Source organism: Phoxinus phoxinus (genome assembly GCF_949152265.1).
Source record: "Phoxinus phoxinus genome assembly, chromosome: 2".
Lineage (NCBI taxonomy): Eukaryota > Metazoa > Chordata > Actinopteri > Cypriniformes > Leuciscidae > Phoxinus > Phoxinus phoxinus.
In genome coordinates this window covers 19346761-19373675 of record NC_136877.1, presented here as the reverse complement: position 1 = coordinate 19373675, position 26915 = coordinate 19346761, and the positions used below count along the sequence as shown (strand labels likewise).

The following is a 26915-nucleotide window of genomic DNA, read 5'->3' as shown; positions in this document are numbered from 1 at the left end:
AAGAAATATTTAGGTTGAAAAAGTCCATTCATGCATATGAAATGTAGGGAAATGTAAAATAATAACCAATAACAACATAAAATGATTGTGTAGAATGTACAGCTTTTATTAAATAAAGAATTAACATTTTAAAATGCATTTCAGGCAATTCTTAACTTGTGAATCTGCATCCGAAAAATGCTTCAAAATAAATAAAGTCTACTACTGTCAAGAAGTGATGTTACATTGTAGAGAAACCAATATGAATATCTTTTAGCAATCAAAATATAACTAAACATAAACGTGTTTCAATTTATATATATAAAAAAGCTAAATGTATGTTACATTATTGCACATGCAGAGATGTGTAAAGTGTCCCCCGTTATTAATACAAACAGATGACCAAAGAACACAATTCATTTGGTGTGTGACTTCAAAATGACCTGCATTTCCTTTCAAATAAATCAATAACATGTTTGGTCATGTCAGGGAGTGCAACGAGTTCTGGGTTTATTAATAGTCACACAAAACAACCATTTTGTAAATATGAATGGCAAAACTCGCATCTCAATCAGTGTGTCAGTTCTCATCCAAATTCACTGGCACTAAGCCAAAGCCCTAACCAGAGTAACTTGGCATATATTATAATTTCAAGACTTCAGTATCACGGAAGACCATATTTAATTGTTCATTCACGGTATTTAGCTGTGTTGCATGAAGCACAACGTAGATTAACAAAAATGTTAGTTTTGCATACAGTATTCTTTTAGGTTTGCAGTGATAATATGGCATCAACATATTTATAACATTCATAAATAAGAATATATTCAACTTACATATAGTCTTGTTTTTTCCTTGTGTCACTATTACAGTTCAAACTATGCATTGAAAGCAATGAAAACTAAAATGGGGGGGTTGGTAATTTATTATACTCCGGTAATGGAATGCATTTCTGTGGGAAAAGGATAAAAGTAGGACAGATCTTTAATTTATCCTTTTGGAATTCAATGGATTATGAGAGGCAGTTACCAGAATGGAGCAAGACGGTTAGACGGGAGGGTTGATAAGTTAAAGGAATTGGTTATGTCTGGAGAAAAGGAAAGTGGCTTTATAGCCATATTGCTACTTAAAGGAGCACTTCACCCAAACATTTAAATTGTTATTTTGGCATCACCCTTGTGTCATTCCAGACCTATATGACTTGAACCAAACGTGTTTGGTTACCAAGATTGTTCTAAATATCTTATTTTGAGTTCCGCAGAAGGCAGTCAGTCATACAGGTTTGGAATGACATGAAAGGCGAGTAAAAAAATGACAGAATTTTCATTTGTGGGTGAAATATCCATTTAGAGTCAACATGAAATCCAAATGGACTGGAATATCCAGCCACCAACACACACACACGCATCGCTCCTCAGACAGAAGTGGCGAAGAGGAAGATCTGCAGCAAGGGCATCACCTTCAGGGTCGAGAGGTCAGCAAGAACAGCCTGCAAGAAGAAAAGAATAGAAAATGGAAAAACACAGACTCTTTCTGGCTATGCATCTGTAATAAGTGCTGCTGTAGATGTATGCTAGTTTCAGGGCCTGTCATTGGCTGTGTTTAAATGGACCCAAATAATTCCATTGTAATCAGACTAGTAGCACAGTCAATTGGAATGAATTTGCCAGATTTTATTAAAATTTAATTCGAAGGGGTGATTTAAACTAGTGCTGTAAAATCAATGAATCGTTATTAATCGCATCTAACATAAAAGTTTGTAAATGTGTGTATACTGTATGTGTGAGTATATTTCTAAAACATTTATGTTAAATGTGATTAATCGCGATTAATCGATTTGACAGCACTAGTTTAAACCTTTTTCTGATCCGATTGAGAGGACATGTAAACACTTGATCGTATTGAAAACTGAAACTGGAAAGTACTTCACATGTGCAATGATGTATGATGCACGGAATGAGCTGTTGTTGTTGAATGAAGCGTAATAAATGACTGTCATGTCATTCTGAAAAATTCTACTTCCACTCATAGGGCCAGATTACTAAACTGGGCAAATTAGCATTAAGGCGCAATCCCATACAAGTGCAGATAGTGGAAATTTCTCACATCTAGCGGTAAAATTGTATTTTGCATTCAAACGAATAGTGCTCTCTAGCACCTCGCTTTATCAAATGCGTGTTGCAACTACTGAAGTGCTATTGGAAAAAATGTTGTCATGCTCTGAAATGCTGGCTCTGAACGAAAACACGTTGAGGTAGGCTACTGCTTTTTGTCCCTCTCTGCTATTATAGTTTTTCAAAATGGCGGAACGACATGGAAGCCTCCCATAGACAGTAGAAGAAAAAAAAAAAAAAAAAGACAGTAGAAGAAATGGACACAGCGAGCCCATAGACTTCGACGGAGACCAGTGAAGTAAATTAGAAGCACTCACTTCCTGATGGCTGAGCGTACTGCGCAGACTCAAACTGAGCTTGATGACGCAGATGTGACGTGAGCAAACCGTCGGACAGTTGTAAGTCTTCTAGTAGCTGTGCCGAGAGAAATCTGAATCATTCCCTTCCGAATCTTGCAGAGACGGAGAGTGTGAGCTGTCCATGAGCTAGGAGCAGGATCAACTTTTGGTAAGTATTCCGATTAATTATTTTGGCATTTAGCCTCCACGTCCCCCCGATTGCCTGCGAGCTTCTCCTCCTGTCTATACGGTAATTTCTCTACTGTGCGACAGAGAGTCGCGTGGTTATGGCGCAACCGTTAGCCCATTTTTACAAAAACGGCTTCTACGTGGCCATAACGTAAGATCCTTTTATAGGTAATGGAGATAGGTAATGGTGCCTTTTATGGAGTCTTTAAACGGCTCGGATGTAAAATTGTTCGCTGTCAAAGTGACGCCAAAATGAATGGGAGTCAATGGAATGCTAACAGCAGGTGATGGCTTGTTAGCCAATGGATGCCCCCATAGAAGGTACACTTTCTGGATGCTGGATTACCCCCTTGAAGCCTGCTTGGACTTACCCGTCCAATGTAAATAAAGATAAGAAATTATTCGCTTAAGAGGATAAGTCAGATCACTGGCAGAAGTCATTTTACACCAATGAGGACAAAGACATTGATTTTAGCTAATAAAAATACTACTACAAAAAACTACACAGTGTACCTTTAAGACAAGCATTTTTGGGGTGTTAAATAATTGCGCAAATACCAGTAAATTGACAAGCGCAATCTTTAGTAAATCACCTTGCATGATTCATTTAAATACTCTTCTCCCATAAATTTTGTTTAAAAGGGAAACTCCAACAAATGCATTTGTAATAAGGTCAGCCGCAAAAAAATAACCCTGTCCATGCCTTTTCAGCGCTCATTTTTCACTGGGTATCTTTAAGGAAATCCTGACAGTAGGGTTTGCACTGAAGCAAGCTGTTAGTAAATCTGGCACATAGTCTGTAAAGTTGGAGCAGGACAACGTCCCATCAGTCCTCGTTTCGGACTCTCATCCACAGACGCTTTGTTTTGGGCGCGGGAAAGGGCGTTTTTACTGCTTGATAAATATAAGCAGCACGACACAAAGCTTCATGTGATCGTTCACACATGAAATATCAATACTAAGTCGCCTCTTTAAAACAAAGAAAATAAGCAATGTAGGAGAATGGTTAGTATGCGCAAACAGCGGGAAACTGTATTTGTGAAATGTCCGCATGTCAAAATATCCATGTTGATTTGAAAGCTTGAGACATGAACACGCACATGAACCGAATTATTTTATTTACCGGCCATGTAAACCCTACGTTCGGATTCATCAGTGCCCACGTAAACATAGCTACTGTAAATATTCATGAGAGAAGCATGCATTCAGATGTCACTTAGAACATAGAACGCATAACTGCCAATCCTGTTCCACAAAATGGCGCCTGGTGACCTGCACCGATGTGACTCAAGAGCTTGGAAGGTGCTAAGAGTGCATCCGTCTCAAAGGAGCCGTTTGGGGCGGGGGCCTTCAAGTTCTCAAGCTTCGGTCCTTATGGAATTGGAAGCAAATAAATTTAGAGTCCCCTATCAGGTTGACTTGTCTCCTCTAATGTTTCATGACCAGGCTTGGACTCTAAAAATACAACGTGTTATGATACTTTCTCCAGTAGAGGCCAGGTGGTACATAAGCAAGCAGATACTGTCCAGCAGCATCTTCACAGCGTTTTGGGGCCCGGGCCCGTGCGTCACTGCGGGTTACAGCCAGAATTAACGAAAGCAGGTCAGATGCACTTTTACTACAGCTGTCAATCAAGCAGATGCATGCGACTGCATCCGACAGCGCAGCCCTGTCAATGGCCATGGATGCTTCAACAAACGGACGTAGAAATGTTATTTTTAAAAAAAGAAAAAAAAAGGGCTTTTGCATTTTAAAATAGATATTATGTCAAAAATATATAATCTGGTCCGCGAAAAGACTTGTGACCAATAGAAGATCGATGCGCCACAGCATGACCTCTGAATTAAAAGAACACAACATTTTTCAGTAAAGTGGAGTACACTGTCTATTTTTACATTTTGAATTTATTATTATTTGTTATATGTTGAATTTATGTTTTCTTATAAAAAACACCGCAGAGTGTGACGGCATATCACGACTGTTGCAGCATCCGTAGAATTTCCGTGACCGTGTCATTGCAGTCAGGCACTTTCAATGGAAGTGAAAGGGACACTTTTTGGAGGATTTAGAAAGCAGAAATGTAAAGTTTTACATTCATTTTTCAATTAAAACTTGTGTATTATTTAGGGGTTTAACCATATAGTGTCACAATACAAAACCGCAACAATATGTATCGTGTATAGTGACAATCTGTATTTGTGTATTATTGTGTGAGAAAAAATTCAGAGTCAGTACAACATTAAACTTCTATATATAATGTTGAATATAATGTATAATGATGCAATGGGGGGATATTTGTGGGTCCCGATCGTGCCAATCATGATACCAGTCATGTCTTATGTTACAGTACCAGTAAAAAGTGGCCAACATTATTTTAAATATATCTAGTCAGTTAGAGCATATTCGTCTAAAATAATTCTGTATTTTCATCTTCAGAATCATGATTCATGAATATTTTTATTCTGGTGTCACCTGATTGTCCTGAGAATTGGGGTTACCAGCACCAAGTCCAAGCCTCAACAGTACATTTTTTGTCAACCTTTTACCATATTTCTTGGAGTATCGCAATATATATCTGATCGTGACATGAGGGTATCGGTACAACTAGTTTTATTTGAGCTGTAAATGTGTGGTCACATTAGCAACATTTTTCCATCGTCTATTGTCAATAGTGTAGCGATGTATGAAGCACAGCTCACACAGAAATCACTTTGAAATCAAGCAGCTTTCGGTTGGTTCATGTGACTAACTTGAACCCGTTGCAAAATCTGCGTAATATTTCACGCAGATTTTCAAGCAAAATTCCCAATTGTGTGGGTTCCTATTGGAACGACCGATTTTCACCCCTGAGAAATTCATTGAACAACCGTAAATGTGACTTACACTTTAAAGTGGTTTAGATCTAGGTTCTAGGGTTTTGGTATTGCATTTCATGGCAAAAACATTATTTTTTTTTTTGTTAACATTTTGTTTGTTAACACTCATACCCCCGGTTTCACAGACAAGACTTAAACTAGTCCCGGACTAAAATTCACCTTTGAGCGGTTTTGACTGAAAGCAACTTGCACTGACATCTTAAAATATGTCAGTGCCATTGTTTTGTCTCAAGATGTTTTAAAATGCTAGTTTAATGTCCTAATTAAATTAAGGCCTAATCCTGGCTTAATGTAAGCGCTGTCTGTGAAACTGGGCTATACTTCTTACATCTTGTGGCTATACTATTGAAATGGTGAGTATGTTTACAGATTGGCCCAATTTACTTCCATTGTAAGTGCCTCACTGTAACTTAGATTTTTGCATTTATATATATATATATATATATATAAAAATAATAAATCAACATAATGCCACAAATGCTGTAAATTGAGCTTAACTTAAACAGAACCCAAAATATCCCTTCAAGTAATGAAATTTAAACTGTTACACACACAAAGACACAGGACACACACACACACACACACACACACAGTGTTGATGTTAACTGTCATGCTAAAGTTCCCATCACATTTTACATCACATAGTCTAAACATTTTAAAGCTGGGTGTGGGGTACTTGGTCCACTTTTAAAAGTGTTATCCCAGCAATTTTAAAACATGTGCCTTGGGTGGACTGGGTTACTAGTGTTGGCTCCGGGTGAAGACACTATTTCTGTAGTCCTTAACACTCACACACAAACATACACACACAGACACACACAAACAAACACAAAGCACACACAAACTCGCTTGCAAGTGATAACCTCAGCTGATGCCGGTGATGTCACTTCCATTAGGTTTTCAGCTCGGAAGGCAAAGACTGCAGCGGCCAGGACTGAAAAAAAGGGACAGACAAACAGTCATCTTCCAGGAAAATGTGTGTACGCCATGTAACTGACTGGCCCTTTCTAATTTAAGAGTGCACCAACAAATGAATGTAAAGTAAAAACAGTTTAACACATCCTAAGCACTGGGATTATTTATTTATTTAATCATGTTCACAATAGCTGGCAAAAAGTCACACATTAGGACATATCGACCTACCTGCCACTATCTCTAAGGATCCGTAGCCTAGGATACGATCCCATAACAACAGGAGCTGGTCAGTGGACAGGTATCCTGAGAAGGCTCGGACTATCCACTTAAAGGCAATACGCAACCTAAGAAAGATACACACACACGCATAATGAGATACCAAATCATACACAATGTAGATCTAAACACTTTTATTACAATTCTGTTCTTTTCTTTCACAGATGTTGAGGAGCGACTTGTGTTCGCATAATTCAGCCAATAGATGGAGCTGCACTGTTATAATACAACAGCGTTTCACTGAAGTGACTTGCCAACAGACTACATTTCAGCTAGATACTCAAGTAACAAGCTTTGAGCTTTTATGTATAATAAATGAGGACTTAATGAACATTTACACATGCAAATGATAATAAATTAGAACTGGATGTTAACATTATTAGAAAAAAAAGCAGTTTCTAAGATGTTTCAGGTGTTTTTATTGTATTGCTATGCAGTTTCAGAGAGTTTTTAGCCTGTTGTTCTAGGAGGTTTATCCTGTTGCTACAGTAACTAAGTATTTTAGGATGTTGCCAAGCAGGGGTTTTGTGTGGATTTTAGCCCATTGCTAGTCGCTAAGGTGTTTAAGTTCTGGTGGTCCCTAAATAAGGCTTTATTCTATCTTTCATTATAAATCTATGACATTTGCTTTTGTTTTTACTCATCATCCGGCAGAAAGTTTTTCACAGAACTTTAATAGTTAAGGTTGGAGGTTTAGAACCATTTCCCAGCTCTAAATATAAGAGCTGAATTAAATGTTATTCTATTACCAATCAAATGATAGTGTATTTTTTTAAGGATGTGGACTCAAAAGCAAATTAGATTTAAATATATATATATAATTAACTGCTTGGGAGAAACATGTATAAATGACAAATAACCAATAAACAAGAATAAAGACACATTGGATTATTTGTGATTAATCACATAAAACATAGAAATTTGTAAATATATTATATGCGTGTATGTGTATAAATAAATAAATAAATTATATATATATATATATACACACACACACGTGTGTGTGTGTGTGTGTACGTACAGTACCGGTAAAAGATTTAGAGACATTACTATTTTTAATGTTGACATTTCTATTATAACATTACTATTTGTGTTTTTTCTGTATTTTTCATCAAATGAATGCAAGCTTGATGAGCATAAAGAGACTTCTTTCAAAAACATTAAAATAGTAATTAAATTTAATTAGTACATCAAAAAACGTTTATGTTTGATGCGATTAATCGCTTTGACAGCACTAATATTGTTCTACATTATACAAGATGCACTGTAAAAAAAAAATCAATGAGTATATTATTGTGCATCTGCATTGTGAACTCACGGTTGGGCTCCAATCTCTCGTAGATGGTAGAACAGTTGAGGAAGATGAGTCTGCAGTAACCTCTCAAACTGCAAGCACAGAGACACTATACCCTAACAAACACACATACACATACAGCTGAGCTCAGAGACAACCATCATCCTAAGCAAACCGATCAATCGTGTTGCGTCACACACAGATACTTACAGACGGATGTGAGGAGATCGAGTGTAATCTGAAGAAATAGCGAATATACATCTCCCTAAACACGCTGTACAGCTTAGATGGCTCATTATATAAGAAACACAGAGGGGCAACTGCAACACAGGATACAGATGTTTGCTTGGAAAACAGATTTTGCAGATTTTGAGGCTATGCGCTTAATTCTTTATACTCACCGTACATCGAGAAGCCATGAAATGGGATGACACCTACGGTACAGAGATGTCATATTCTGTTATACTGATTATTGTTATTACAAAGTTGTTTTATAATACTGCTAAACTAAAATGAACCAATACATGGTGCATGCTGGGACATGCTATTATTGAAATACTTGTAGAAGCTGTTTTCTCACCATTCGGGGGGTAAACCACAGCACACTGCTCTGAGCCAGACTTGCCTGAGAAAGAGACAATTTTATAGACTGAATAGAAACCAAGGAAGATATCAATCAGACCTTTGCAGCAAAGATAAACATTCAAAGACATTACTTTGGACGCAAGATTTAGGAGGCGTAGCGCTGTTGTAGTTGAAATGCTCAAGGACCGCAGTGTCACGAGAAAAACACAGCAAGACCTGTGGAGAAAAACAGTGGACAAATAATTGGCAACACAAACAGATAAGGATTACTATTGCGAAACACACTTTGTATCTTTGCTAAATTGCTTATTTCCTGGTTCAATTACATTTGAAGTGACACTTTAAGGTTTCAGCTTGCTGAGGAGAAGCATGTTCTTTCTCTTTTATTACTTTTCTCATAATGGAAATGTAATTTGTTTTAAAAACATCAAACCTTTAAAAATCAGCAGACTTTTATCGGCTTTCTATGCAGGTTTCTCAGTAACTTTGTTTTCTTAATTTAGCTTTAAATGTATTTCTGAAGCTTTATAACAATGAGTGGTCAAATACAGTCCTGGCAACCTAAAAGCTCAATAACAGATGACACCGAACGGGTCAATGATTCATGTTTAGAAATATTTTTTCATCTTGGCAAACACCCACAACACTCTAGCATCGTGGTAGCAAGTTTTGCTTGGCCACTCACATTTTCTTCAAAAGTATATAAAAAATTATATTACATTACATGTACAAATACATTAAAATCGAGTAAAAAAGCGCAGATGGGAGTGGAAAGTTCTGCGCGTGATCTACTGACGCAAATTAAAGAAATTTGGTTTAAGACATGCAATTTTGGGTATTAAATAATAGCACAAATACCAGTAAATTGACAAGCGCAAAACTTAGTACCGGTAAATCCTCCTGACAGTAGTTTTTTAACACCAAAAGAGGGTTTTTCGCTTGTATTCGCTGTGTTGACCAACAGTGGGACTTCTGTGGGAACTGTGCTTCATACATCACTTCACTATTGACAATATACAATTTACCTTTCGTTAGCCTACATTTCCCTAATGTGACAGCACCTTTAGAGTTTGAATATCTGTTCTCTCTTGCGAATACTCTCCCAATTGCTACTATTGGATTGAATAGTAATTATGAACCCTTTCACCTTATTTTCCCAAAATGTACCTCTCTAACAAAAACATATGACCCGCAGATTTCACACTAAACCAATATTTACAAGCAGCCTGGCTCCTTTATCACCTCACACCTGCAACTCATATTACCGTTCCATAGTGAAGACACAATGTACTCCCAATGAAGCCCAAACACTGGCCATATCTTTTGTATATTTCAGCAAAAATTAGGAACGAAGCACATTGATGGTTGTCCAGAGGATACAAGCTAATGAAAAAAGTGAACTTTGAAAATCTCTCTTAAATTTCTGGCTTGGTTACACTTTATTTTAAGACGTCTGTGTTACAGTGCAATTGTAATGAACTACATGTACTTAGTACTTATATTCTATATATACCAATATATATACTATACAATGATATCTAAAAATGGCATCATATACTCTATAAGGCAGGGAATCTCAGCGCGTTTTACTGTTTTATGAGAAGAAATGAACCCGCAAATTAAACTTGGGTATGATTTTGTGGTGAAAGTGAATATCAAGCAGTGGAAATGTAATGCTACTATAAGAAGAAATGACTCATCGATTCCCTATGAATAGAAAGGTTTATTATAAAGAGGTCTATCTGTGAGACTACACAACCCAGTCATATCTGTATCTATCCAGATTTAGGTATTTGAAGTGAAAGAGCATTGGTTTGCATGAGTAACTTTCTCACATTAGTTTAGTCTACGGCGATATGTGTACAAATACCTCTGTCAATGTCACGTCCAAAAGAACTTGGGAAACAGTTTTACTTCTTTGATTATCAGCGCTTGTTTATGATTCACAGAGAAAAATTCTCATAAGTGATTGAAAGTTTGCATTGTGAGTGTGTTACACGGACAGTGACATGCATTCACCCACCTGATATAAATAGTCCTCAAACACAAAGTAGTAATCGTCGTTACTTGCAGTGAGCTTCACATCCTGAGAAGAAAAATCAGGCATTTTATTCAGAAACGGGTGCACTTGGTGTGGTAAAATTGGACAGCTTTAATATGTAATACACAGCAGACAAAAAAACTACAATCCTCTTGCCATTATATCCGTTTATCACTTAGAGCCGAGACATTCTATCCAGTCATTCTATCAGGCGAGTTTTGCGGTGTGTTTCGCACTACGGCTTTAATCGGACCTCCATTGACTTTAGTTCGGTCGATTGAGCATGTTGAATTGGTGTCGGGCCGTTGGGAAAAGAGATCATTCTGATTGGCTGTTCATCTTTGAAAACAGCGCACGAGAAGAAAAACAAAAGTTCAAGCAAATGACGATGAAAAAATAGAAGGCGCTTATAAATACTTCATCTTTTTGGAGCATTCCAATACGCAAATATTTTCATAACGACATGGCCGCATGTAGCCTAATTAATATAAGTGAAGACAAAATGATCGGCATGATTCATATTCAAAATGGTAAGTGAGCAATGCTTTGTTTACAGTTTGTATATTCACATTCCTAGTTCACTAGTTCATACTCCCTTTTTGGAATGGAGAATACTTTCATCTGCTGTTGTCATCTGGACAGTTATTATCTTCATCTCTATTTACAGTACCTTATGTTCAAAAGCCACTTTTTGCGCAGACGCAAGCTGACGTGAGCTGACATCACCATCGGCTTTCATTGCCGCTAGTTCGTTGGCTTCGGTGTGGTATTTTACTACTGGCCTTAAAGGAATAGTTCACTTCAAAATTAAAATTCTGTCATCATTTATTCACCCTCAGGTTGTGTCAAACAAACCTGTATGAATTTCTTTCTTCTGCTGAACACAAAGGAAGATATTTTGAAGAATGTCTGTAAGCAAACAGTTGATGGACCCCAATGACTTAATTTGTATTTTTTTTTCCCCACTGTGGAAGTCAATGGGATCCATCAACTGTTTGGTTACCGACATTCTTTCTTCTGCTGAACACAAAGGAAGATATTTTGAAGAAATTCATACAAAACAACTTAAGGGTGAAGAAATGATGACAGAATTTTCATCCTTTAAAGCATATAGGGAAAACTTGGAAGAAACGAGTCTTTCAGAACTGTTACTCAATTGGTCAAAACCTATTCGAGGAAATTTCAGGAGATTAAATGGAGCATGCAAAACCATTTCTATCAAATAAACTGCATTGTAAATGTACCTTATATATTAGGTTGTCCACAAGCAGGCCATGATGTATGACTCTGGCCTTCAGCTGTTCATAATGTGTTATGACCTGTTTAATGAAATAAAAACAAAAGAACTGACAAAGTGAATTTATCTCAGTCAGCTGAATTAGATTAATGAATACATAATGGACAAAGAAGCACCTATACACAGATCAAACCACCCCCAGTCATTACAGCTAAATTAATTATACTAACCAATTAACTAATTAAATTGCTATTGTAAGCAGCATATTAATAGGAACGCTTTTAATCACTCAATCATGTTATGCTCTCAATGGGACCTCCAGCTGTAAATGTCTGGCTCAAAATGTAAATGTCACAATAGACTGGTGCAAATAATACATAGAATGGTACATAGAACAACAGTATCACAGAATGATCCCATGCCATATATTCCAAGGTATATGATAGGGTTTGGTGAAAATGTAATGTATTATTTAAAGAAATTCTTGACCTTGGCCGTTGGTCTGTGCACGGCTGCATGATGTGTGCGTTTGTGAGTCTCTATTAGTGCCGCAGTTCACTCAGTCTTGCTTACAAAAAAGCACAGAAGTCGTGAGAAATCAAGATGAACAAAAACACGACATGAAATACAAAGCTGAGAGATCCCAAAAAAGTATCCGTGTACTTTCTTCACCGAGTCAAATATTTCCGGACCGGAACTCATCACTAGTCAGAATGACAGTTGACAAATGTGAACGCGATAACTTCAGATGATTCACCTCAGACAGAGAAAGCGGCACATGGGTTGTATTTCATGTCGAGTTTATGTTAATCTTGATTTCTCAAAACTTTTCTCATGAGCGTGCATGACCCTATCGCAACATAACCCTATTGTATACCCCCAGAACACTTGGAATATATGCCACGTGTCACATGGGTTCATTCTGTGATACTTTTGCATCTTTTTATAAAAAGCTTGATGCTGGTTGCTATTCACTGCCATTATATGGACGAGCATAAGCAGGACATTTTATATTTAATTCCCTGTGGTTCATAACAGAAAGAAGGGCATTCTACCTTAGTACAACACCAGGGTGGGTAAATGATGACTCAATTTTCATTTTAGAGTGAACTATCCCTTTAAGACAGCCTCTAATCATGAGTCTATCTTAAAGCTCATTCCCCTCCTGAAACCCAGAGGGACAGGAGAATTTTCTCCCATTTTGCTGTGAGGATAGGCATGACAGCTGGTCACTGTCATCCAGACAGCGGCTTTTATCAGCAGTTACATAATTGTTCCACCTGAAACATTTAAACTCTTGTGACTTCCCCTCTTCCCCTCTGTCATTCCACCGGCTCCTGTCCTGCCCACATCTACAGCACTAGCTCAAAAGAATGAGGGATTACTCTACTTGTTTAAATTGTGTCGCCCCACGCCGGGTGTTTGTCTTCGCATTAACACATAGAGAAGGAACAGTCTCCAGATGCCGTTTCACTGCTTTAATGGAGGCCCGAGGACTAATCAGCCAGCTGAGAGACATTGCTTCACGTCTGAAAATGGCAGCTATTAGATGCCCAGGGTGAAAAATCACAGGGGGTACCTGATCTGTCATTTCTGCCCCACAAGAAGCTAAAGCTAACTGTATTATTGAGAAGGATGATGTATTTAAAACTGCTTGGTCTGGACCACAGGGCAATTTTAGGACTCGAATATGGTTTACAAGTATACACCAGAGAAAATAGCGTCCACACCAACCAAACATACTACATTCTAATGTCAAACGGACTTGAATTCGTACCAAAAGCTTTACTGGGAAAGCATGTTCACCTCTTATTTTTAACTTCTGTTAACCTTCAAAAAAAAAACTTTTCTCTATAACTGTAATTTGCACCGCATATAGAACGTTTCAGTCAAGAATGCTTCTGATAAGTACAAATAAATACCCATTAAATGTCAGTTCTGGCATATGTTCACAACAACTGCCATAAATGTCAGTTGAGATATACACAAACAGTTTAATTTGTTTAAATGTACATAAATATTTACGGTAGGTTTATATATGGTTGAGGACCTGTGACTGATTTTGTGTGTATAAAAAGGGAGAGAGAAATATTTATACACTACCGTTCAAAAGTTTGGGGTCTGTAAGATTTAAGATTTCTGTTTGTTTTTTAGCCTTTTATGTTTACCAAGGCTGCATTTATTCGACTAAAATACTTTCACAATATTACAGTATTCAAGGTAAAATTTGCTGCTCAAGATACATGTCTTATTAATATCAATGTTGAAAACACTTTCCCCTATCTAAAATGACCTTGATGGGCACAAAAAAATGCATTCTGAAATTGAGTCAGTACCTCAGGATCATCAGTAGTATTTAGGATGAGAGTCCATAGCTGGGCCCTGAGACCCGTGGGACAGCCCTGCCTGCTGTACTGCTGCGCCGCTGCACTGTCTTGCTCACTCAACACTACAGAAATGCAGAAAAACAGGAGAAGAAGCCGCATTTGTTTTAGTAAACACATCTTGAGAGGCTCTTGTCGTATCCAAAGCTAATCCATATACTTTGGCCTTTCAGAGAGAGACACTCTGTGGATGCGTCCAAAACCTAAAGTAGCTATGACTAAACAGGCAGTGTTTTGTATATGAAGGAACATCTTAAGAAAATTCATAACATCAGGTCTAATGATCCAGAACAAATTAAAGTGAGCTTTAGAGAAAACCAAGAAATGATTAAGTAATTTACACTACCGTTGTTTGGGGAGGGTTTTAATGTTTTTTGTTTTTGTTTTTTTAAAAGAAAGATTTGTCTAATGCCAAGACTGCATTTATTTGATCAAAAATACAGTGAAACAGTAATATTGTGCAATATTATTACAACTTAAAATGAAAGCTTTTTATTTCAATATATTTTGAAAATGTCATTTATTTGAAAATGATGGCAAAGCTGTATTTTCAGCATCATTACTCCAGTCTTCAGTGTCACATGATCCTTCAGAAAACATTATAATATGCTGATTTAATGCTCAAGAAACGTTTCTTATTATTATCAGTCTTGAAAACAGTTGTGCTGCTTAATATTTTTGTGGAAACATGATGCATTTTTCAGGATTTTATTGATAAACAAAGTTCAAAAGAACAATTATTTTGAAATAGAAAACTTTGGTAACATTATTAATGTATTTACTGCAATTTTGCATTCTCGCAAAATATAAGTATTTATATATGCAGGTTTTTTTTTTAAAGGGTGTGTAAATGTTTTTTCTCACTATAAATGGGATCATAATTTCATAAAACTTAAAAAAGGACACCATTTTATTCTTCTGATTGCATAGCATCATGGGATATCACAGGCAGTGGAAGACACCTATGCTGCCTTCAAATTCCGATCAGACTATTATTTGAGGGGAAATGGAATGGCAAATATTAAACAAATGTTCCCCACAAGACGAGTGATAAAGCGGTTTTAAACAAGCATTCGTGTCATGATAACGGCAAAAAGAGTTTATTTTTACCTTTTTTTCCAACGAGAATGTGCTCACTCTCAAACAAATCTGTGTTGAAACAGCAGAGAGATAGTGAAAGTTAGAAAATAAGTGATAGTGCAAACAGACCATACAACACAGATATTTACAAATGAGTAGTTAGCCACTGTGGTAGCCTTAAATACAATATAGTAAATACAGAATTTAGAGGGTCAGAACATATTACACAGGGTGTATAGAGTAGGTGAAGCTTATGTTGACTTGTGAGTTAGTAGGAAAAAACAAGAGGAACATCAACTACAACTATTTGGACCAGTGCAAAAGGACTTTGGGACCTGGCGGGAGTGGAGCTCAGCCCACGTAATATTCCATTATTCCATAATCATGTTATGGATGGAATGAGTAAATAAATACCTGGGGGAACATGAGTGTGATCATCTATACCAAGCTGTCCATAAGTAAGACCCAGTTCTGGATACGTTTCCCTCTGCAACACAGAGAAATAATGGGCCACAATAATCAAAATATTTGATCCATACAAAAGGACAAAGTGGGTTAAGTTTATGATAATTCATCTATTAAAATTCATCAATTCTTAAAAAGGAATTTGGCCAAATTTGTTTCACATAAATCACTTCTAATACATGCCATCTGGGTGTGATGATACACTTATCTCACGAAACCAAACGATACACGATATTTGGTTCATGAGAACGAGATGAGATGATGTATTAACACCATTTTTAAGAAATCTTCAATGATGAAATATATGACTGAAAGTCTCAAAATGCAAAACAATGCAGGTGCATTTTGAAGTTTTAACTAATCTAATGCTGTTGGTAATTATTTTGGTAATCGAGTAATTGGCTGGTTATTTTGACAATTAATAGTGTAATATAATAACAATAAGGCAATGATAATGGGTTCAAAAGCAAGTAACCATATGGTTTTATTGAACAAAACTGTTAAAATACATTATGTTATAATAATGTACATAAGTTGATTGTTTATGTACAATTATGTACTATATATTATAACAACTGACTGCAGAGGGAGCCAAAGGCCTTGGTGATTCTTGTTACACTTTACAGCATCAAATCCTTGTTTAATTTGGCCAAACAACATAATAAAATTGTCCACTTAATCTTTAAATATATTAAATATCTTTATGATAGAAATGCTACACCCACTGTAATTGCTTGAACAAGAACAAGAACAAACGCAGCGAGAGTTTAAACTTTTATTTTGAAATCGCGATGAACAATTTGCATATTTAGAAACATATTGATGTATTCTCCTGTGTTGACCTAGGTTTATAAATGATTTACGTTACAAATCTGGTGAAATGGCGCATGTTGCGTTGCAGAGATGGTGTTTGAGAAGTGCTCAACACATGTAATTGATAAAAACACAATACTTCACAATGAAACAAAGCGTGTCAGACTTTATATGTGTTCTCAAATGCACGTTATTTTGAAACCCCCAAAAAAACAGCAAGATTTTACCACAAACTCAACTCCGTCATGCTGATATTGCGATACAGAAAATATCGGCACGTTTTAATATCGCGAGATATCGTGCACAGTGAGCAGAGCACCAAGATAGTTTTCCACAATCATTTCAATTTCTCTAGAACTCTTGATTACTGTAATTTGTTTATAGAAATGGTTTCAGATGATTATCAGCAGTTGCAATGCAAATTGTTTGTGTCTTGACATGAAGTAAAAAGAGGGTGACTCACCATTTGAGGAATGTCACGGATATTGAGGGAAACCTGGATTAAACCCCAGTTGCTTCTTACTGTTAGATCTTCACTGCGATCATTATTCAGATTTCTTAAACCAATCAGCACCTACAAGACAACAAGTATTACTTTTCATATTACCTAAATAAGAATACTGGTACTAAAATACTATACATGACAAATGTTAAAACCTTTGATAATATTTTCCACAAACCTTCTTATCCCAATTTAATATGCCAACTATAAATAAACCATTCATCAAGTGGTTCTGCGGTGCCATCAAAACAACATCTCAGTCAATTCTCACTCAGAGTAATTTAACCGAACATTTCCTGAGGGAATCCAATCAGCTGCTTCATATCCATCCCAATCTTTCTCATTTGGACCGGATGTTTGAAAATAAACTGATTATGTAAACGAGACCCACCTCAAGGAAGTCCTTGGGTGCGTAGACAGGCCTGAATTTGCTTAGGTCTGCAATTAAATAAAGAATACAGAGATCTGAGTGCTTCCAAACTTGTATGTAATGGCCTACCAATTAGTGTAATTGAAAACAAGAGCGCAACAGAATATGGTTGACAAATAACATGGGCAACATACTAGGATGCTAATCAGAACCGGTTTTGTTTACATTATACTTAAAAGTCCAATGAAATGACTTGGTAAGATAAAATGATATATACACTTAAGTGAGAGGAAGAAAAAGAAAGGAGAGGGAGACACAAATAAATGCTTTACATTTTGATATTTAAAAAGGTATTTAAAGAATAAAGACTTGATGCCAAACATGATGCAAATGATGAGATTCGGGATGATGAAATTCTCTGAGGTGCTGATTGCATGATTTTGATAATAAACATTTCGGAATAATTAATTTTGGAATAAAATTATTGTTTTCAATTATTGTGTATTTTTGAAATAAGTCTCTTAGGCTTAGCATAAATATGAATATCCATTATAATCAATTGTAATTGGTGCTCAATTATTAATAATAGCTCTTGTCATTATCAGTGTTAATGTCATAATTATCATGGTAGCAAGGAGACACATGACAGATTAATTAATAAAGATACTTTAATAAATAATACTGCTTAATATTTTTTTGTGAAACTGCGATAATTTTTTTTCAGGATTCTTAAATTAATAGAAAGGGGGAAAAGAACAGCATTTATCTGAAATAGAAATCTTGTGCAACAGTAAAAAATGTTTTACTGCGTGCATGCTTAAAAAAAAAAAAAAATCTTAATTACCCCAAACTTTTGAATGGAAGTGTATTAAAATTTCCACAAAAATATTAAGCAGCACAACTGTTTTCAACATTAATAATAATAATATGAAACGTTTCTTGGGCATCGAATCAGCGTATTAGAATGATTTCTGAAGGATCAAGTGACACTAAAGACTGGAGTAATAATGCTGAAAATTCAGTTTTGCCATCATAGGAATAAATTGTATTTTAAAATAAAATCACGATCCATCAGAAATAATTTTAATATGCAGAAATCATTGGGGACCAATGATCAAGTAAATGTAGCCTTGGGGAGCATAAAACTTAAAACATCTTAATTGCTCCAAACTTTTGACTGGTAGTGTGCTGTGAGTGAGTAAATGATGTAAATGATGACCAAATGTTCATTTTGGGAGAAAGTTGTTGTTTTTTTACATGAAAAGCTGCTGGCCTGGCAGTATTACACTGTTTCAAAGTCATGGCAAAATTGTAAGACAGACATAAAAAGAATAAGCCAAAAAAAAAAAAAAAAAAAAAAAAAAAAAAGAGTGTGAAAGAGCGTGCAAAAGAACGCAAGCAGAAAGAAGAACGCAAGAAAGAAAGCTTTAGTTATTGGGATGCGGTCCAGGGGTCTGGACATGCTCTGGTTTCACAGGCAGGGCTGTTTATGCCAGCGTCCTCCAGAAGGCGGTAAATGTTATCATACACACTGCAAACTGATAGCATTGTTATGGAGCTGTTATACTGCTCAGGGCTTCTGTGTGTGAGCCAAACCTCTGTGTGTAAACACTCTGCAATGCATTAACACGCACGCACACCGAGATGTAACCTCGAACACATGTCAGGAGGGGTTGTGTAAGTCTGCATTACCTGGTTCATCAGTCCCCATCTCGTTCCATTTATTTGTCAGCTCTTTCTGCTCTGAGACGGGACGCTGTAAAACAGAGTAGAAAAAAAACATAACTGATTAAATGAATATGTAATAGATTATGTGTTGTACATACGCTGGTTTAGACATTTACCTTCCGTGCCAGTGGGATTCCTAACTCAGTGCACATACTGTTCAAACTCTTCAGGATCCTCTTCTCCCAGCTCACCTACAACACACACACACACACACACACACACACACACACACACAATGCAAAGGGTTCAAAACAAAAGAATCTATTTAGTCACAGCCAAAACGTGACAACCACCTAGATCATAGATGAAAAGACAATTTAAAGCCAAATCAGGCAATTTACTAATGAAATACATGTATTAAAGCTTTTTAACAGTTACGAGGTCAAAGTCCCTTTCAAGGAAAGTCGGTTCACTCGGCGGCCATATTTGCAAGGCCTACGGGCAGCTATTTTGGTCATCAAAGTCCTATCTATTTGAATGCGAGAATCCTGAAATCTCAAAAACTGCTTGCCGAACTCACAACTAAATAACCCATTTCAAATCAGCAACAAAATCTGACATGAACTGTCCCGTAAATGTTGTTTCTTATGCTCAAATAGAGTTAAAAAAAGTTTAGTTTTCTGGCTCGACCAGCCAATGCGCATGTGCAGTCCTAAGCGCAGGTCTCAGGTTGCTATGGGAACCGGAGCTTCGAACACGGCAGCTGCAGTGACACAATGACTTAACCAATAAGCGATTGGCTCTTTTACTTTGGGCGTTGCAGTTTCTCCCATACATAAGTAATAGGATTGAACCGTCTTTCTGTATCTAGTCTTTGTCGGTGTTGAGCAAAAAACCTCTCGTGAAAGTAGGTTTGTGAAATAATCTCCAATAGTGGTCCAAGAGGCAAAGTTGCTCAGAATGAGGAGTTCTACCATGTGGTATGAATGTCGTGGGCATGTGCGAAAAATCGAGTGATATACAATCTTTTACGCACGTTTAAAACACGGAGGCACCCCCCAGTGGCGAATTCCTTTCCAATTTCTCACAGGGCTCTAGGGCCATGAGTTAAACAGGCCTTAGCGAGTTTTCCTTGTCTGACAGATACTCAAACTTCATTGGCTGACGAAACATGTCCAAGGTGCCGCAATTGGTGTGTCTACGACACCATATGCCAGTTAAGTCAATCGGACTGAAGGCCTTTTTATGCTTCTGCGTCATATCGACGGCGTACCCCCGCAGACCCTTCTGCGTCGACGCGAACCCCTCCGCCGTAGCTCGACGTGCACCTCCAAAAAATTGTAACTACGCGTCGAGGCGACGCAGACCACAAGGGCTGTGATTGGTCACACCCCCACCCCCCTAGCGTTCTGGCGGTGAAATGCACCGCGATGCAACACAACCCGACGCAGAACCATAAAACGGCCACGACGCCGTAGGAGTGACGGCGTAGCTACGGCGTGGAGTTGACGGAGAAGCATAAAAAGGCCTTGACTGTTGCGTAGCTGTAGCCATTTTCGCAAGACTTTTTTTTTTTTTACAGAGCCACCAAGCATCCTTTTTCATTGGACCAAGCCCATACATTGGTGTACCGAGTTTGGTGAAATCATATCATTCCGTTCAAGAGGGATAGACGTTTTAATAAAAGTGGCCACGCACACCTTCAAAAGTTTTGGCGTCCCGTCGCGGACTTGAATTGAAATTTCTACTTTTTTTTTTTCATATTTATTCATTATAAGACTCCAGAGAATATTTTTGCACAGGATTGGTTCCGTTTGGGCGAAAAAACATAGAACTAGTTAAAAAAAATAAAAAATACCCGAAAATTTATTCAGGGTGACGATCAAATCCGAAACGTGCGTCCAACGATATAAGACACCTGAGTCTGCGACGAATGGCTTAGGAGTTATGAGCCATCACATACTTTTGATCGCTGTAGCGCCACCATCAGGCCGATTGGGGCGAGCCTTGGTGACGTTGTAGACTGGGCGGGTACCACCATCCCTCGAAGTTTCAAGTCTCTGCGACTTATGGTTTGGTCTGCCCGATCACTTTTAGGGGAGAATGCTGATTTCTAACTAAATTCTAAATTCTAACAATTTCTAACAACCCCTTTCTTGAACCCCGAAAGAAATAAGAGAAAGAATGTGTACCTGTGCTTTGTGCATATATTCCAGAGGCTCTTTGGCGTGTTCAGGGGGTGCTCTGGGGTGCCCAGGGGGAGGCAGACTTCACACATAAACATAAGACACAGAAGCATGGACAAACCATCAGTTACATTAGTTTAACCTAAATGGAAACCTACAGTCAAAATTAGACCTTATTTATGCATTTTCTGTATTAAATTTTTTTATAGATTTTCATTCTAAGAAAATAAATGTTTTAGAGTGCAACACTTTTTCAGCGGCCTTGGTTTCGGAAGCATTTCTCCCATTAATTTTTCCCATAGGTACTTAAAAAATGTTGGTGAGCCTGTCCCAATTACCCACACTTCCGGTCTTGGCACACTAGAGAGTGTGTGCATGTTACAGTTAATAAGTGCACAAGACGTATTAAAAATGCCAAAGCGCAGTACACTTTGACAATTTGAGGCTAAGAGAATCCATTTAATTTGTTCAGGAACTTGAGACATGTCTAAGAAAATGTTTCAGTGTAATTTAAATTAATTAGACATTGCATATAACTTGTTAAATGGTAAATTAAAAATGTTCCATATATTGTGATCACAACATATTGACATTACTTGCAGTCTTTGCACCCACTTGAACACTTTACAAGAAATACGTCATGTAAGGAGGCAAGTGGTCAAGTGCAAAGACTACAAGTATGGGTATTAGTACAGGCCCTCGGTTTAAGGGTTATAAACTAGGGCTGTCAATAGATGAAACATTTTCATCACTATTAATCACACCCTTTTTCACTTATCGTGAAATTAAGCATACACCATTTATCTTGTTTAACATGTTTGTCATCATTTACAATATCCAGCAGAGTAAACCATTACTTCTCGATCGATTCTCACTAAACCGTATTTTCTGCAGGCTTTTTTTCAAGATAAATTTAGGTGTCTTTCCAAAAAAGTATTTTTGGGAGACTCCAAAAGGACACTATATATACCCAAATGATTTAAGGAGTTCACACGTTTATGCACACCAAAGCATGTTTAGTTAAAATGATCGTTAAAAATTGAGATTGATTCCCCTACGATAGAAAATGAATGAGATTTTCCTTCCGGAACCCAAATGTTGCACTCTATTGTACCCATATATTGGCTCCTCCCACTCTGAAAACTCTGACATACACCAGACTTTCACATTAATGTCTACACAAAAAGACATTTAGCAGAGACACCTGCCCCATATTCCATTATCAAACTTTATGAAGCCAGTACTACACTTCTTTGTTTCAGTCCCTTCAGTCTTTTCTCAGCCCAATTAGCTTCAAACAGTCATTTTAGGATAAACACGTCACCAAAAACGCGTATCTACAAAACATCTGACAATGCTGTCCTTTCAAACAAGGAGCCATATGTTTAAAGGTATAAAAAAACAATTCTTCTCATCTCTAACAATGTCCAGCTCAAACAGTTTTATGGGCTACACTCTGTAAAAGCTATTTATATTGTACGTCAGACTCTCCATTAAGTCCTGTCCTGTATTTGTACCTGGATCCTTTTAAGCTTAATGAAGCAATTCTGTCTCTTGTCATTTTTACATTTTGCCAGAAAGAGTATCTGTCATAAAACTGTATAAACAGTAAAACTGGAGGAAGAAAAACTCTAGACATTTCCAATGTGTGTGTATATGGGTGTGTGAGAGAAGAGAGAGAGTATATCATCTTGTCTAAATCTCATGTCATACTTTTTATTACTGATGATCTCAGTGTGATAATACAAGAATAAAATATTTTAGAAGAAACTGGCTAGTGTTTTTAATGATATGCATTGGGAAAAAAATACAACCCAAATTCCGGAAAAGTTGGGACGTTTTTTTAAATTTGGTTAAAATGAAAACTAGAAGACTTTCAAATCACATGAGCCAATATTTTATTCACAATAGAACATAGATAACATAACAAAGGTTTAAACTGAGAAATGTTAAAATTGTATGCACAAAATGAGCTCATTTCAAATTTATTCCTGCCTGGGCGGCAGTGGCTCAGTGGTTCATGTAGATTGCCTACAAACCGGAAGGTTGGTGGTTCAATCCCCGGTTCCACCTGACCAAGTGTCGAGGTGTCCTTGAGCAAGACACCTAACCCCAGCTGCTCCCGACGAGCTGGATCGCCTTGCATGGCTGACACCGCCGTCGGTGTATGAATGAGTGAGTGAATGGGTGAATGTGAGGCAATATTGTAAAGCGCTTTGGAGGCCATTGGGTCTGTGAAAGCGCTATATAAATGCAGTCCATTTACCATTTTACAGGTCTCAAAATAGTTGGGACGGGGGCATGTTTACCATGGCGTAGCATCTCCTCTTCTTTTCAAAACAGTTTGAAGATGTCTGGGCGATGAGGTCCTGACTTGCTGCAGTTTTGGTGTTGTAATTTGGTCCCATTCTTGCCAGGTCTCTAGGTTTCCAGCTGCTGAAGAGTTTGTGGTCGTCTTTGACGTATTTTTCGTTTAATGATGCGCCAAATGTTCTCCATAAGTGAAAGATCTGGACTGCAGGCAGGCCAATACGGCCGTGCTGTTGTAATAGCTGCAGTATGTGGTTTTGCATTGTCCTATGGTTTTTGCAACAAACAAGGCCTTCCATGAAATAGACGTCGACTGGAGGGGAGCATATGTTGCTCTAAAACCTTTATACCTTTCAGCATTCATAGAGCCTTCCAAAACATGCAAGCTGCCCATACCATATGCACTTATGCACCCCCATACCATCTGAGATACTGGCTTTTGAACAGAACGCTGGAAGGTCTCCCTCCTCTTTAGCCGGAGAACACGGCCTCTGTGATTTCCAACAAGAATGCCAAATTTTGACTTGTCTGACCACTATTCCACTTTGAAATAGTCCATTTTAAATGAACCTTGGCCCACAGGACAAGACGGCGCTACTGGAGCATGTTCACATATAGCTTCCTTTTTGCATGATAGAGCCTTAGTTGGCATCTGCAGATGGCAAGGTGGATTGTGTTTACCGACAGTGGTTTCTGGAGGTATTCCTGGGCCCATTTAGTAATGTCATTGACACAATCATGCCGATGAGTGATGTAGTGTCGTCTGAGGGCCCGAAGACCACGGGCATCCAATAAAGGTCTCCGGCCTTGTCCCTTACGCACAGATATTTCTCCAGTTTCTCTGAATCTTTTGATGATGTTATGCACTGTAGATGATGAGATTTGCAAAGCCTTTGCAATTTGACGTTGAGGAAAAAAAATTAAGTATTCCACAATCTTTTTTAGTCTTTCACAGATTCTGCCTCTCTAAGACATCCCTTTTATAGCTAATCATGTTACAGACCTGATATCAATGAACTTAATTAGTCGCTAGATGTTCTCCCAGCTGAATCTTTTCAAAATGTCTTGCTTTTTCAGCCATTTGTTGCCCCCCGTGCCAACTTTTTTGAGACCTGGTAGCAGGCATCAAATTTGAAATGAGCTCATTTAGTGGATAAAAGTGTACAATTTCTCTGTTTAAACATTTGCTATGTTATCTATGTTCTATTGTGAATAAAATATTAGCTCATGTGATTTGAAATTATTTTAGTTTTCATTTTATTCAAAAATAATAATAATAATAACCGTCCCAACTTCTCCGGAATTCGGGTTGTATATCATGAATATAAGATTATATATCACTTACATGTGTAATTCCCTGTAAACGGCATTTTGTAATTTCCGCTCCCAACCTACAAGAATAAAAGGGTCAGTGGCAGTATAACAGAGAACATTCATCTCTTGAGCAAGTTGACATTTGACACATGTACATGTTTTTTATTCCTTGAGTAGAATTTGCATACCGTGTGTGTATATGTATATATTATGTGTATGTATATATTATGTGTATGTATATGTGTGTGTATATATACATATATATATATATATATATATATATATATATATAAAGAAAAAAAGAAAAAATATATACAAATAAATAGCCTAATAAATAAATTATTTCTTGTGTAGAATTTACATACAGTAAAAATATATATATATATATATAAATTAAATAATAAGATAAGAAAATAAGAAAACTAATGTTGTCTCTCAATCAATATTATGAGCTCTTGATTATCTATAATAGTAATAGGAGATATTCATATGCTGCTTTAGTGCTCAAGAAACAATTCTTATCAATGTTGAAAACATGTGTGCTGTCTAATATATTTGTAAAAACCATTATACATTTTTTTACGATTCCCTAAGAACAGCATTTATTAGAAATAGAAATATGTTGCATTTAATGACGTTTGATCAATTTAATTGCTGTATTACTTTTTAACGATACTGTATTAAATTATTTTTTATTCAAATAAATAAAAATTACATTTATAATATATATTTATATATATATATATATATATATATATTATTAATAAAACAAATATATAATTTCATACGACGGCCATGCACCTGATTCTTTTAACAATCTTCTCACGTCATCTTTCAGTGTTTCTAGTTTAATTTCGGGTTTGTGCATACATTCCTAGAGAGAGAAAAAACACATCTCTGCAATGAAATTCAACAGCAAACAAAAGCTGGCGGTCAAGAATGCAGTGACCGTATATCGTGTTGCACACTCTGCAGTCAGTTAGCTGAAGCTACTCACTTTAGCATGTTTCTCCAGCTGAGAGTGTAAATGAGTCCCTTTGAGCCGATGAACTATCTGCGTTATAGAGACAGACAGCTCTGTGCTTTCGTCCAACATTATCACACTTTTAATGTGATGTCGATATGATTTTTTTTTTCCCAACAGATTTTCATCTGTTAGCGCGCAGCATCACAGAATGAAGGAGCACCGTATCCAGGCAAAATGACAACAAACCTTTCAGGAAACATGTCCTCGACGGAAGGTTCCGACAGTACAGGCCTTTATTAAAGGGATAGTTCACCCGAAAAATAAAATTCTGTCATCACCCTCAAGTTGTTCCAGACCTGTATGAGTTTCTATCTTCTGTTGAACACAAAATAAGATAGTTTAAAGAATGTTGGTAACCAGACAGTTGATGGTAGCCAATGACTTCCATAGTATTCTTTTTCCTTCTAAGTCAAAGTGCAGTTAGCTGTTCGGTTACCAACATTCTTTAGAATAACTTTTGTGTTCAACAGAAAAAAGAAACTAAAAAAAGTAAGTGATGACAGATTTTTTTTTTAACTATCCCTTTAACATTATTAATAAAAAAATTACGGAAGAGGATTAGGGCCAGGCAATAATAAAAAAATCTGTCATCACTTACTTTTTTTAGTTTCTTTTTTCTGTTGAACACAAAAGTTATTCTAAAGAATGTGATGAGGTTGATATCAGTATGCAATGAACACTGATCGAATGCGTTATTCTCTACATTTCATTTCGACTTTTTTTCTCGAAACACAATTTATTCTCGCAACACAACGACTTAATTCTCGATATTTAATGAGTTTATTCTCGAGATTGTATTTCGACTTTTTTTCTCGAAATTTAAAAAAAAATTCTCGAAACACAACGACTTTATTCTCGATATTTAATGAGTTTATTCTTAAGCTTGTATTTCGACTTTTTCTCGGAATTTAACGAGTTTTTTCTCGCAACACAACGACTTTATTCTCGATAT

At 36.9% G+C, this 26915-nt stretch overlaps 1 protein-coding gene across 2 annotated transcripts; it reads right to left on the bottom strand.

Moving 5' to 3' along the window:
* Positions 1-82: 82 nt before the first annotated feature.
* tbc1d19 (TBC1 domain family, member 19) lies at positions 83-26265 on the bottom strand. Of its 2 annotated transcripts, none has more exons than XM_079594992.1 (21): positions 25934-26265; positions 25738-25810; positions 24968-25013; positions 21319-21394; positions 19303-19377; positions 19151-19214; positions 17480-17526; positions 17050-17160; positions 15723-15795; positions 15339-15377; positions 14181-14293; positions 11852-11926; positions 10590-10652; positions 8698-8782; positions 8562-8606; positions 8383-8415; positions 8192-8301; positions 8006-8097; positions 6640-6755; positions 6360-6430; positions 83-1468 (listed from the first exon to the last, which is right to left on the bottom strand). In XM_079594992.1, the coding sequence occupies exons 1-21, from the start codon at positions 26030-26032 to the stop codon at positions 1394-1396; spliced, it is 1581 nt and encodes a 526-aa protein (XP_079451118.1). In that variant the 5' UTR covers positions 26033-26265; the 3' UTR covers positions 83-1393. The 2 variants fall into 2 exon arrangements, with proteins under 2 accessions (XP_079451118.1, XP_079451117.1); XM_079594991.1 differs by having other exon boundaries at positions 84-1468; positions 8562-8624; positions 8701-8782; positions 25934-26162.
* Positions 26266-26915: the final 650 nt, after the last annotated feature.